This window comes from Trematomus bernacchii, unplaced genomic scaffold (assembly GCF_902827165.1).
Source record: "Trematomus bernacchii unplaced genomic scaffold, fTreBer1.1, whole genome shotgun sequence".
In the NCBI taxonomy this organism is placed as follows: Eukaryota; Metazoa; Chordata; class Actinopteri; order Perciformes; family Nototheniidae; genus Trematomus; species Trematomus bernacchii.
In genome coordinates, this window is record NW_022987739.1 from 14,607,231 (window position 1) to 14,619,603 (window position 12,373).

The window sequence follows — 12,373 nt, forward strand, 5'->3', positions numbered from 1 at the left end:
GTACACCGGGAGTGATGATTGAGTATGAGTGTGGGAGAGTTGGATGAAGATGTGAACTTGTGATAGGAGAGATAGTTGTGACGATAACAATGAAGATACTTAAAAATAAAAATCGCAGAGGACGAGCACCCTTTGGGGATAATGAATTTGAAAACCATGATTACATCTCCGCGTGACTGCACTTCACCGGTGGCGGTGGTGGGAGTGTCCGCGAGGAGGGTAGAGCCGCTTCACTCATTGCTCGCGCGCAGACAGGAGCAGCGCTTACATGTTTTCATTCTGAACTTAAAGGGTCGCAAGAGCAGTGCGTTGACGAGCCGGAAACGAGGAAGAAAGGTCTGCCGTTTAATTTGCGCGTCCCTTTATTTTGTCTTCTTGTATTGCCGCACGGTGTAATGTCTGTGTGTCGGGCCGCTTTGGTACTCCTCTGCTCGGTGTTGGCGGTGACTCTTGCCCGCAGGAGTTCACCGGAGCAGGAGGATGTTCAGGAGAAAATCAACAGCGCCAGATGCACCTCCAGGTGCCTCTCTCTGCACATGACGCAGCTCACCGTTGCCTTCAGACACCTACAGGTACTTACAGACACTTTTACTCTGTTTACCAACCTTGAAGTAGAATAACACCTGTAGTCAGTAGCAAACATCACCACCAAAATAATAAGTAATGGTCAACAAAAAAAAAGACAGACAGCCATGAGTGAGGATTTGTTGCTATATTTTCCACTTAATCTCCAGTCTAATCCTATTAGGCTGATACTTTAACATGTGCATACTCCTCAAATTTAACCAATCTGGCTGCACAGTTTAAGACAGTTTTACCCTATACCCTATAAAGGTGCATTACTGGTATTTTCTGTATTTTTGTATGACAGTTGCAGTCAATTTGTGTTGTTGCAACATGCTGTATACTGCAGCTCCATCAGGCTCATGCATATAGTTCAGTAAGATGCATTAAGATGAGTAACCCATCTCCTTTATCTATTTAATAGAGGGATATGTAAGGGGGATTTAACAGAAGTTGGGAAAGGTATTCATCTTGAATCATTCAGGTGCAGTCAAATTGAGAGGCTCAATAGATCAGGTTAACAAATGTATTGTTATCCACTGTACAGTTTAATAGCTGCTCTCAATTATTCATACCACAGACATTAGCATTAACTTTTAATTGTCTCATGAACCGTTATTCAAACATCATATAAATAATTATATTTATCTGGCCTCACAAAGACATCCTTAACCACCATTCATAGATTCAATTGGTTGTACTTAGTTGTACAGCTGTCAGGAAAGGTATTGCTTGCTGTAGAAATATTCAAAGTCATCAATTTTGTGGCAATCATCAAAATCTTAAAAAAAACCTACGCCCTTGTCTTCTTTTGTATTTGTCTTTAGAGAAACAATGGCCACTCTGCTACATTGTTCAGATATTTTAGATCAGCTAGAAGGTTTTGTTACGCACAACCAAATAAGCACAGTGCAGCATTTACTGCCTAAATAGTTAATCAGAATAAACTATGTGATCCCACCTTAAACTGAGTGAGTTGTTTCTAACATGGTTCTCATCAGGAAGGTTTGATGTTGCCCAGTTTCGGTACTCAAAAAATTAGGTTACAGGTTCATAATAGTTGACAAAATTACTCATCTCAGTGAGACCGCTGGACCATGTTCAGTGGCCTTTGCAGTGAGGAATGTGAGATTAACGGGGACATTAGGACGTTACCAAGATCGAAAAGCCACTTATCGTTAACAGCTTCAACATGTGCTCGCTGTGTAGTGGGTGGGAAAGTCATTAACCACAGAGTTCAGCCCCAGTGGCTCTGATGTGTGTAGGACAAAGTGTGTGTATTCATGAGTCTGTGTGTGTGTGGGTTTGCATTTGTTCATATATAAAACAAAGTTTTGGTCTGGTCCTGGTCCATCCAGAATAGACTCCTGACACCTGTGCATTGGGTAATGAGGGTGGCCCCTGGGTGACACTCTTGCAGTGTGTATGTGTGTGTGGGGTTTCTGGAATGGAGGTGTGAGTAAGGGAACATTTGGTTTAAGCTTTATTAAGTGGAGTGCAGTAGTCAGATGTTAAGCATCAAACAGCAGCGATGCAACTGACCGGGAGGCAGCAAACTGTGCAGAGCTTCATTTTCTACTTTGTTTTAAAAAGTGAACACAATCCTAACCCTAACTCTTACAACAACTCTTTTATCTCTGTGTGACTTTTGCTTTCTGTAAAACTTTTGGCATATGTTGACACTTCAAAGAATTTCTGCCTTTGTACCATGATATCTTCAAAGTCATCTCGTGTCATTTTTCCTAAGATTTAAAAAAATGAAATCACGAAAATATTTATTTCCATTCAGACAAGTCTACACTCGCACTATATAAATTCAATTTGAACACACAGGAAAGGACACTGTTGTGACTCAGAAACTCATCTGAAGATATAAAGGGGCACTGAAAATGATGCGTGTTTTACCAAATTGAAAAGAGCCTTTAAACTTTAAGCAAACAAGGAAACAAGTTTCCTCTCAGCCACATCCTGGGTAAGAGCATCACTCCCTGAACCTATTATAGGACAGTGGAGCAGAACACAGAGAGATGAATGGGCTAGAGAGACTCTGTGATAGAGTGTTCATTTATTTAAAGAACATAACGTTTAAAAAAAAAAAAATCCCTTTTGATAACAGCTCCAGTAACTATAACATCATTGATGGCAAATGGAGCTTTACTCATCCTACCTCACCACACTCAGACACAAAGACACAAACACACACATTGCTTCCTCTGGCTTCATGTGGGTGAACCCTGTGTTTTTGGCTTCTCTCTTAGTGTGTGTGGCTGGTGTGTAGCCACTAAAATGTGAGTCACCAGTTTTCTATTTACACCTCGCTTTCTGCTTCTTCTCTCGGTTTTCCACTACTTTCCCTTGTATGGTGTAATATTGTAATTATAGCTTGAGTGAGTATATATCTGCTTGTATGTTGTCATATTCCCAAACTCCTCCTTGATGTAAACTCCTAAAAATAAGAAAAAACTGTGAAGCCTCGCCTGCAGAGCTGGATCTTTTTGCGCATACGTAGTAGATGAGATTAGACTGCGTGTCTCGAACACTCACAGGTCTGTGGTGCTGATGAGCCGATGGTTAGCGGTTCGAGCCAGGGCTGAGGGCCAGTGCGAGGCTGAATGAGCTGCCTGTGCATTCATGTTTATGTGTGTGTGTGTGTGCCAGTGTGTGTCCCAGCTGCTCTGCGGTAGGTAAGTCTCATCAGCCCAGAGGTCGGTCAGCCAACCAGTCACGCTCTGAAAAAGTCCAAAGACAACGGCCGGGTCAGGTTGCACAGAGATAGGGAGATAAAGGCAGGTATAGTGGTCAAGCAGGAAGACAGACAGATGGAGATGGAAGGACAGATGGACAAAGACAGGTGTAACAAACACACATGAAGACAGACAACCTGACAAACTAATACACTGGCTTAAAAGTGGACTGACATGCAGGCAGACAGGTGAGCAGAGAGACAGGCAGAGGGCTGGGTGACGGCACGAGACAAAGGCTTGTTTGACTCACCTGAAAGATAAAGCAGATACCTCCTTCTGCGGCTTTGTGACTGTCCTGACATTTGATCGGCAGAACCAGGAATGGATGGTGATACAATTGTGGCAGCGTAGGAGTGACTCTCACCTGAAACCAGGACAAGAAATTCCAAGACACTAAATCACAGCTGGAATGAAACAACTTTAGACCGCATCGCTTTGTTCTATCAGCTCGAGAGATAATATATATCTAGAACCGACGGCATATTATATCTGATACTTGAGCAATTAAATCAATTCTTCTTCCAACCTTCAGACCATGAATATGAAGCATGCCGCCAGCAGTCGGCTTATCCTAGCTTAGCACAAACACTAGAAACAGGTAGAAATGTCACCTTCCTGAAAAGACGGTCTCAGTTTTACAGACTGTTCTGCTAGAATGTATTTGTCACAACCAATCATTGTGTTAAGCTTATAAAGTGTTTTTCTTTCTGAGCGCCAGCATCTGGTTTTCAATTGGTCCCAATAAGGAGATAGTGTATCAGGACGATGCGTCTGCCTAGAGATGGAGTACGGTGCACATCCTTTTTACAAATGTTCCGACTTTTCTGTGCTCAGAGCACTTCTGGTTCAAACTTTTCAGAAAGGGGACTGTCACTCCTTTTCAGGCACACCTCCATTTGGTGTCCATCTAATAGATAGTAGCCCAAATAGATAGACCAATCTAAGGGATTATGCTAGTCCATCATACAATGGTGCTTAGAGTGGTGAGATGTTGTCGAAATAAAACAATGCACTTATTTATTGTGTGTTGGGACAAAGCCCTCCCAGGTGGCCTGCAGGTGCTTTTCTGCAGTAGTTCGTATTGAACTAAGCTTACAGATAAGTGAGTGCTATCAATCTTACGTGTATTTCCTTAAATGTTGCACTTTTCTTTTAATTTTTTGGTCATTTAAGGTATTTTGTTTATCAAGTTTTAGCATTGCTGCTGTTGTAAGTGAACCGAAACAGAAAGACGGATGTTGACGTAATTGTCGGATGGGGAAAAGTTCAGGAACGTATAACAACCACTTTGTTGTGACTCTTGTTGTTTACAGGATGTGGGGCACCACAAACACTAACGTTGACACATGCGCACAGATGCACACGCACGGGTGCACGCACGTTACTTAATTAGGGGCTTCTGTTGGGAATTTTCGGACCTCAAAATTGGCTTTTTGGAAGAACTTCAGATTCTGTTGAGTAAAAGTTAGTCATGATTCAAATTTGACCACACACACCCCCACAACAACACGTACCCACAACAAACACACCGTAACTGCTCCTGGGTCATCTGGGTGTGATTAGGAGAGTTAATGCCTCGTGTTAAATAGACTTTCTACTGCGCCTCACCGCAAACACTGACCACAACGAACACACACACATAATATGTCCACACACTCTCTGCCTCTGTCTCTTGCTCACACACACACACACGCACACGCACACACACGCACACACACACACACACACACACACACACACACACACACACACACACACACACACACACTCAGTTTTATCGCTGCATCTGGCAGAAGTGTGATTTATATCTCACTCTTTTTCAAACACTGAAGGGTGTGTGCAGCTGTGTGTGTGCATGTTGATATGCACGTGTGTGTGTGTGTGTGTGTATCTGTTCCAACCTCTTTCCCTCTGTTGCATCCAGTAATATCAGGTTGTTATTCTTTAACAGTGATGACTGGACTCAGCAGTCATCAGAGCCATGTGGAAGTCCTTTAGTGTTTCTCGGTCCGCGGGTCACTTCTGGTTCTGACGGGCCTCAGGCTCTGACAAATGTATTTTGCCGATCCCAGGATAGAAAGTACGTTGTGTTTTTAGTGTTGAAATCAAATCCAGCCATGTGGAAAAACACCGTTAAAATGAAATGGGAATTTTGCACCTTTTGGTCCAAGATATAAATCATCAACTGGGATATTTTTCAAGTTATCATATGAGCAATAGTGCTATTTGGAACATGAACTTTAAAAACGTTTTGGACTAAACCCTTTTTTTGAACTCTTTATTTCGTTTTTTAAGACTTTAGAATAAATAAATATATAATATTTCCTAATAAATACATCAAATACAACTTCATTCATAGAAGAAGTAGTGCAACAATAACATTTTAAATGCTCTTCCACTCTGGATAAAAGTACACTTGAAAAAATGTGCTTCCCATTTATTAAATAACCCAAGCCAGACGAATGGCAGTCAACTTAATTTATTGTGTCCTGTTTCACAACTAATATCCTCCACTCCTTTCCAGTCTCCTCTCTGCTCCTATTAACTAATATGTATTTCCATCCTTCGCCTTCTGTTGTCTGTCTCCCTCTGCTCTTTTCAACTCCCTCCCTCCCTCCCATTTCCTCTCAGCCTCCCATCCAACTTATTTCTCTTCTTCCAGTCACCTTCTTCCAATTCTCTCTTTCTCTACCACACTTTTTTCACATGTGCAGCTGTTTTGCCGCAGACAGACAGACACACACGCACTCTGAGACCCTACGAAACCCCAGTCTGACCACCGTTTAATAGCCATACGGCACACAGGCCCATCTAAACTGCCTTGATTGGCTCTGACAGCAAATATGTCCCATGAAATTGCATTGGGATCAGTTTGTGTGTGTACTGATGTATGTGTTGCAGAAGGATCTGGAGAGGAGTGACAGAAAAGGAAAGAGAGCGTGAAAAAGATTAAGATAGGGGATGAAGATGTGAGGCCATCGGCGGGGAAAGCAGCTTTATATCTCATCAGTCCAAATCTGGAGATGTTTAACTGTCCTCAGATCTTTCCTCTTGGAGCATCTACAGCATATCATCACCTTTATTCTCAAGTCTTCTCCTGTCACTTTTACACAAGCTGGCAGCAGCGTGGCGGGACTGAGAGGAAGAGATGAAGGGTACAAATGAGAGACACAAAGAACGACAAAGTGCATTTGTGTTTCTGTTTTTTCGACACAAAAAAAACCAAACAGACGGTTTAATCAGCAACAATTACCATTTTTCAGTTTTATTACGGCCACAGCATGTGTATAATCTTAAACTCCCACTCCCTCGAAGCTTTTTAAAATATTTTCATCATTTTGTTGTCACTGCAACAGTCAAGAACATACTGTATATGTATTTTTTTAAGGCTCTACTTACAGCACCCTGAATAAAGCAGAATGTAATGCATTTTTAAGAATATTTCACCCCTACACTTATTTGTCTCTCATCGTTCGTATAAAATGTAACCAGCCCAGGTACGTTCATTTTGCAACTTTAGAAAGACATTGTGGTTAATTTGGGGAATGTGTAACAGAAGCCAGAGTAGTAAAAGCTGTAAATGATATCAATCCATCAGAAGGAAATTCCTGAACATCACAAACTGATACTGAAAGAGGATCTGAGGATGGAATTTTCCTCTCTGCTGCACCCCCAGTGTCCCAATTCTATGGCACTAACGCAACTTAAGGCTACCCTGTGGAGTTTCTGACCACGATGAGAAATGTTCTTATAGAGGATTCCTGTTTTGTTTGTTCGCACAAACACATTCCTAACAAGGTTTTTCCCATTATTCCACCGTTTAACAGGTGTGTGGTTGGAGACTGCCAGAAAGTAAACATGGATGCAAACATTGCAGGTTTAAAATGGTATTAAACATTGGGATTCGAGATATTACGAAATAATAAATTCAAAATTGTCTTTAAAATCTTTTGACTCTTAGAATATCCAACAAAGCATGTAATCCCTTTTAAGCCTGTTTCTGTCGTATAGACGGATTTATAGTAATGTTCTTGAATGGCAACAAAAAGGTAGTCTGGATACGCTTCCAACAGATCCAGAATACCTAAATACACTTTGCATTGTGGACATTTCATAAAAATGTTCCGTAGACTTCCTCACAGTAGGTCCTCAGCAATACACCCACTATGTGCAAAGTCAATCGGATGAACTTTTGTTGGGAAAATAGAATGCAGACATACAGACAGAGATTCCTTCCATTTTATTTATAATGGAGGGATCTTAAACAATCCAAGCATAGATTATTGAGGTTATTCAAAGTTTGGAGAGAGTTAAGAATGTTGATAATGTGTAATCAGAAGGTGCTTTGAAGACAGGAGGGAAGAAAGAAAAGGTGGGCAGAGGAAGGAATTGTTTTGTCACTGTAGTGATAGATGACAGCTGTTCCTCTGTTTCTCTTTTCATCTATTCCTCTTTACATCTATCCTTCCCCACTGACTTGTTACTAATTTATCCATCAGAGATTTTACCTTTGCTTTTAAACTCTCTCCTCTCACTGTCTCTACATTAGGCATTATTCCCTCCAACAACTAGCACAGATTACTGTTAAGCCCATGGTGTCTGAACACCCTATTAATACACATTTAGTCTTGAAGGCATACTAGCACGGGCAAGCCAAACACTTGTCCGGCAACCATATGACGGATGCAATTTCTGTTAAACTCTTGACTGAAATTGTTGTAGTCGTGGTTCCAAACTGGATCCTGATTTTGGTTGCACGGCTGTTGTGTCCTCTCTGAAAACTAACCACCTCTTCACTGTTGCCAACAGCTGGACAACCGAGGCAATAGTAAGCAGCTGTAGCACAGTGGAAAGGGTGAGAGAATGAGAGGAATGAGGCAAACAACATTTGTGGAGAACTTGGAGCTCTGACCATTTTCACACTTGTGCTTAATGGTTGGTTTCAGCTGAAAACAGGCGTGACTGACAACAACTGTGGGAGGCAGCCCTCCCAATCTCACAGTCAAATATAAGCTTTTAAATATACTATCTATCCAGCACTTCTTTAAAGGTTTGTCATGGTCTTAAACGTGCTCCTACTCCAGTAAAGATCCTCCGCTGTTCTAGTGACAGCAATTTCTTAAAGCTTCTACATGCAGCGTTCCCCAGGGCTTATTTTAAGGGGAATAAGTCTTCATCTACGTATATCAAAGTATAATTTTGCTTCTTTGGAAGCTATTTAACTAAATTACTATGCATCTGTTTTGAATGTTAAGAGTGAATGAGCCAATTTAGCATTTTCTGTACCGTGAAAGCCCTTAACCCCTAATCTCTAACCTTCAACCTCTGCACTGTTACCCCAACTCTAACCCCTTAACCCAGAAACACAAAGGTTACTTAAAAGGTGTGTGTGTGTGTGTGTGTGTGTGTGTGTGTGTGTGTGTGTGTGTGTGTGTGTGTGTGTGTGTGTGTGTGTGTGTGTGTGTGTGTGTGTGTGTGTGTGTGTGTGTGTGTGTGTGTGTGTGTGTGTGTGTGTGTGTGTGTGTGTGTGTGTGTGTGTGTGTGTGTGTGTGTGTGTGTGTGTGTGTGTGTGTGTGTGTGTGTGTGTGTGTGTGTGTGTGTGTGTGTGTGTGTGTGTGTGTGTGTGTGTGTGTGTGTGTGTGTGTGTGTGTGTGTGTGTGTGTCAGGCTAAAAACAGTGCGATCAGGAAAGGGTTTAGGAGTCGTTAAGAAGGCTTATCCCACACACATGCACATACACACACGAGAGGCTCATATACTCTCTCACACATACATACATACATACATACATACATACATACACACACTAAAGGCTCATACTCCTTCAGAGATGTTGATTTCTCTCTGTGAACCTGTTAAAAGGGCTAGCATAGAGAGAGGTTCTTCAGAATTGACGTGGCAACTCTACCGTGTGGTCAGAACCTCTGACTCTTTGATTTGTGATGTGAATCCTCCGGCCGAATACTCTGAATAAACCCATCAGTGTTTGACATCAAAGCTCCAACTCTCACCGTGTCTCCTTCCTGAGTCGGTGACTCCATGCATTACTACACAGAAGTTTCCTCCACAATACTAATAGTTATTTCGATGTTGGACGCTGGCATTGTGAATGTGCCGATTAATTAAAGTTAAAAAACAGCTTGAAGGGTTTTCATTAAGGGTTGCACTTGAATAATTTGAAACGTTGTAAAAAAAACCTTTAAAACAACAGGGTTTTTTATTTATTTAGCCAACATGCTGAATATACATACATTGCTTCCAGATCCTTTTTGCTCTATTCTGTTGAATGTCTTTGTACAGTAAATCGAATATGTTTAGGTTTTGTACATTGAGTTCAACGAAACAAGCAATTGTTTTTGTAGCATTATTTTCTCTGTTATTTGACATTATTGAGAATAAACAGTGTTCTAGTTAATCAAATAAGGATAATCAATAGATTAGTCATGACAATAATCATTATGGGAACTGTGAACTTGTTTTTTAATATTTTATATTGACCATGGTATTCATTTTGTATGTATCATTAAAACACATTTTAATGTTTTAATATTTTACAATGACATAATAATGAGAGAAATAGACTTGGATCCTCGGATACAAACAGTTTATTTTATGTCAACGGTACACTCAAATTGCAGGTTTGAGTACGCTTTACTTGCAAGGTGTTTCATTTGGATAGAAACCATTTTTGAAAAGGTAAACTATAACTTAAGGACGAAGGGTTGGTTTGGTTGATCTGTATTTCTGTCCCTGTGGTCATGAGATGACGTCTCCCTCTGTCACGGTGATTATAGCAGCCATGTTCACTGGCGGTCTTGACTCACTTAACAGAAACTCATCGAACACACACCCACACCAACACATAAACATAAATCTCACCAAGTGACGCGTCCTCTGTCTGGTGTAGGAACCGCTAACACAGTGCGTTAGGTCATTTTGCTCCCTGAGGATACAAATGTAAATAGAAGAACGGTTGTGTCTGTCTGCATGTCAGGTTTTCTCTGGTTATGATGACCTTTTATGAACAATATTTAGCTTTCTGTCTCCTTATATGTTAGACAGCACTCACAGGAATGGGTCAAAAGTGGGCAGAAAGTGTCAAACACTGGATTTCTCTGTGGAAGATTTATGTCTCTGTGTGTGTTTGTTTTAATCCTCATCCTCTCCATTTCTTCCAGAGTGACCATGTTCTGGTTTGGTGTGAAAACCACAGACGCTGTGCGCAGGTAAATACTCATACACAAACACTTCCTAACTCCTAAAGACATTTAACTGACTAACATTCATTTTTCCTGAAGGCTTACCAAAACATGAATCACTTCGTGCCTAACCCCAACTCTAACCCTGTTCTCAAGCCAGTCATAACCAGTAAAAACTAATCTATGGTAAAGGAATGAAAAACGGGTTAAACACGTTGAAACAGTTACTCTAATTCAGTTGTTGGTTCCAGCAAACACACTTGGCTGTGTTTGTGGGTGGTCATCCTGTGAGGAATAATTTTTTACTAGTCCACCGACTTCCTAATAGTTAGTTTGGCTGGACCTTCCACATGTTACACCTTCCTAAGCTCATTGCTTGCACTCTATAAGAAGCACTGCCAAAAACACCAGTAGACTTACTGGTGAAAAGGGCAACAAAGTGGGAAGTCTTCCTGACTTCAAATATAAACGTGGCAAGTACTTCACATCCAGAAAAGAAGAAGGTTCTTGAGGCTAAAACCGCAGTAAAAATTGCATTTGCACTAACATACTGTAAGATAAGAGATTTGGATCAAAATGTAGATTTGCGCGAGTGTTTTGATCTTTCTTATTGAGTGAATTGAACCAGCATATCTTGGCTCAGTATAATACCAGGGCCATGTGGCTGGCACATAACTCAAACACATTTCCATTTAACGGTTTGAAAAGTGATATAAACCCATCTTGGTTTTTTGGCTGTAGTTAGTGGCTTTAATAGAAGTGTGATACCACACAATGAGGCATCCTGGTACTAGCACATAATGCATTTGCCACGACAACAGTAGACAGAGGTCACTCTGCACCTCTGCTTTGAGTGGCAAAAAGAGAGAGAGAGAGAGTTTCTCGTGCTTCCCTTGTGTGTGTGGAATCTCTACACCGAACACAAGGCTCCTGTAATAGCAAAGGTTGTGTTTTTAGTTAAAATAACGTCCTCCCCTATATACCTATTATCCATCCAGCCTGGAGCAAAAAATATCCCCTGTTAATTCACTTAACACTGCCCGCAAGAGGCTTCACCGTGAGTGTATGTGTGTGTGTATGATTGTGTGTGTGTGAGCGCTAATTCATTATTTGATTCAGGAGGAGTTTCCATGCTGTGTATTTTAAGCTGCCAGTCTGTTCTCTCTTCAACATTACTGTGGATGTGTGCCATATATTTAGGTAAAACATGATGTTTTTAATCAGAAAGGGTAGAAGGTAAAACAGGAAGATATCTTCACTGTTCGAAAATAACTCATATTACACTTTATATTGATCACTAAGCACAATATGTGATATGAAAGATTATTTTCTGGACTAAATAATGATTCTGGGTGATCTGCAGCCCAATGTCTGTCATCCAGACCTTTTACTTACTGACCCTAAGTTACTCAGTAATAATGACATCTTGAAAGATTCTGTCTGCTTTCTTATTGATGTGTTTTCTGAACTCCCCGTTCAGGTTCAGACCTAAAAGCTGTTTCCCAGCTGAAAAGCACACCTGAGTCGTATTTTATTTCTTGCAACACTTCCAAGCTCTGCTGCAAATGGACAGCCGGACAAAGGGAGAGCAAGAAACAGACGTGAGAGAGAGCTTCCTATCCGTTCAGGGCGTATATCAGTAGTGTGTGTATATTGAGTTCAGATGGGGTTAATGTCTACAACACTCCACACCTCCCACCAACAGAGGGTTGCAGGGGATACCGCACAGAGCAAAACATCAGTCTGCAACTCTGAGCTTTACCTAACCCCCCCCCACCACCTCAAACACAAACACACTGCTCCCTTGACCTTACCCTAACTTATCTACAGCCTTTCCTTCCTTCTCTCCCTTCCTTTGTTTCTATTC

The 12,373-nt window shown here is 41.2% G+C and overlaps 1 protein-coding gene across 1 annotated transcript in view; it reads left to right on the plus strand.

Moving 5' to 3' along the window:
- Positions 1–278: 278 nt before the first annotated feature.
- The window catches only part of anos1b (anosmin 1b), a 46,075-nt gene continuing 33,980 nt past the window's right edge, over positions 279–12,373 (plus strand). The window contains exons 1-2 of the mRNA XM_034146440.1: positions 279–572; positions 10,486–10,533. Of these exons, the coding sequence (XP_034002331.1) occupies positions 396–572; positions 10,486–10,533 (225 nt within the window). The 5' untranslated portion in view covers positions 279–395. The remainder of the gene's footprint in view (positions 573–10,485; positions 10,534–12,373) is intronic.